We start from the raw sequence: 2,082 nt of genomic DNA, 5'->3' as shown, positions 1-2,082 counted from the left end.
CTGGAAGGCCTGTTTTGGGATGTCCCACTTGTATTTGATGCTTGAATCAAATATGGCCATGAGGAAGTGGAATGAAAATGGCAAGTGAGCAAGAGAGGCCAACTGAGCTGGGGCGAACCTTTGGATTCCTCCCTAATCTTCCCTCCCTCTGTCCCTCACATCGCATGCCTGCCTGCCAGGAGATGTTGCTGCAACGAAAAGAAGCCACTCTGGATCCCGCAGAAGGGTCGCCATCCCACCTCCGGGAGGAGTTACCCTTGCTTCCCATGTTTAGAGGGATCCATATCCACACCCTGTGAGCTCTTTATGAGGGGCGAGGTGACTGGTTTGTAGTCTGCTCCATGAAAGACCTGAGGGCTCATTTCAATGGCATCTTGGTGACTGGACGGTGGGGAGCAAGCATCTCTCTTGAGAATGAGCATCTCACCATCGTTTCTCCTGTGACTCCCACTCTGGTCTGGGTGGGTCTCCTTGCACCTCTTTGCTATGAGATAGAAGGCTTCCATAAGACTGAGGAGCACGCAAACACAGGCCGAGATGATCATGAACAGGGTGAAGATGTTCTTCTCCGTTGGCCTAGCTATGTAGCAATCTACTTCGTTAGGGCAAGGAGGGAGGTTGCATTTCACCAGATTGGGAAGCCTGTAGTTTGGGTACACGTGGTAAAAGATGTAGAGGAATATGATGTCCACCGAGGCCTTGAAGACGAGACTGAAGAGATAGGTCCACCACAGGCCTCCACGCTTCTTGCCTGGAGGGTAGCGTGGTCTGCACTCGGGTCCAAACTTCTCCAGACGTTTCTTGAATTTTGCTTCTCGGTAGGCAACATGCATGATGACCAGCAAAGAAGGGCAGGTCACCAGGATGAGTTGCAGAGCCCAGAGGCGGATATGGGAGATTGGAAAATAAAGGTCATAACAGACGTTGGGGCAGCCAGGCTGCTCTGTGTTGCAGTCAAACTCCTTGTGGTCATCTCCCCAGACTTTCTCAGCTGCCACTAAATAGACGAGCAATCGGAAGATGAAGACCACGGAGAGCCAGATGCGTCCGAAGGCAGTAGAATATTTGTTCACTCCACCCAGGAGTTGTTCAAAGGCAGACCAGTTCATGGTCTCCGGTTTCTGCTATCAGTGGTACCTGAAACCAGACAGATGGTGATGTTAGCAAGACTGAAGCTCAGACTCCCTCAGTCTGGAGTCCTCTAGAAGGGTTGGGCATTGTAGCCCCAAATGTCTGCAGGACCCCAGGACAGGCAAGGCTACTCCAGAGAGTTTATCAGCAACATCTCAGTGCTAGACCTGGCTTACTTCATGGAGTTGTCATTGCTCCCCCACCCCGATCTTGCTTTCCAGCCATTTCATTCTGCACGCTTCCTAGTTTTTCTAGGCCATGCCTAAGCCCATTCTTGCATGCCTGCCAAATAAAATAATTCATCCTTAAAGGTTCAGACCAGAGAGCCATAGGTCCGAGGAAACAGTATGGCCTTATTCACCCAGTGCTCCCTTTCTGTTCACATTCGTTTGGCCTTTTCAGTTCTGGCATTCAAGAAAGCTGAAAAAATGCAAGTCTTTTTACCATAGCATTTCCCTGAGCATGTAATCCTGTGACCCCCTGGCACTAGCTGGAACACCCTAGGGTCATCACAGAAGTCCGGTGAGCTTGGAGCCAGGACTCCAAAGGCTGAGCTTCTGTCTCACCACTTTGCATCTAGCGCAGGAAGAACTGTGCTGCCCTCATGCCCCACTGAGACCGCAACTGGGCCTCAGAGGAGGAATACACTGTATCCTGGGGGGAGGGGAGGAGTGGAAGAGCCGGGGGTCATGCATTTAGGTTGATTCCAGCCAGGGGCCTATTCCCCTTCCTTCCTCATCCATGGCACTAAATCTCGATGGACAGTGTGAGCTGCAGTGGCAGCAGAGATGGTCTCCGCCATCTCATAGAATGGTAGAGTTGGAAGAGGCCTATAAAGCCATCGAATTGAACTCCCTGCTCGATACAGGATTCCAGCTCAGCACCCCTGACCAATGACTGTCTCCCAAATGCCTGCAGTGTGAGAGAGCCCATGGCCTGCCTAGCTAATGG

At 51.5% G+C, this 2,082-nt stretch overlaps 1 protein-coding gene across 1 annotated transcript; it reads right to left on the bottom strand.

Moving 5' to 3' along the window:
- Window positions 1–251: 251 nt before the first annotated feature.
- LOC123020853 (gap junction beta-5 protein-like) lies at window positions 252–1,109 on the bottom strand. The gene has a single exon (XM_044425051.1). The coding sequence runs from the start codon at window positions 1,107–1,109 to the stop codon at window positions 252–254; it is 858 nt and encodes a 285-aa protein (XP_044280986.1).
- Window positions 1,110–2,082: the final 973 nt, after the last annotated feature.

The sequence above is a fragment of the Varanus komodoensis genome, unplaced genomic scaffold (genome assembly GCF_004798865.1).
Source record: "Varanus komodoensis strain SLA01 unplaced genomic scaffold, ASM479886v1 scaffold15, whole genome shotgun sequence".
In the NCBI taxonomy this organism is placed as follows: Eukaryota; Metazoa; Chordata; class Lepidosauria; order Squamata; family Varanidae; genus Varanus; species Varanus komodoensis.
Note: the sequence above shows the minus strand (reverse complement) of the source record. Positions and strands in the feature narration are given on the sequence as shown.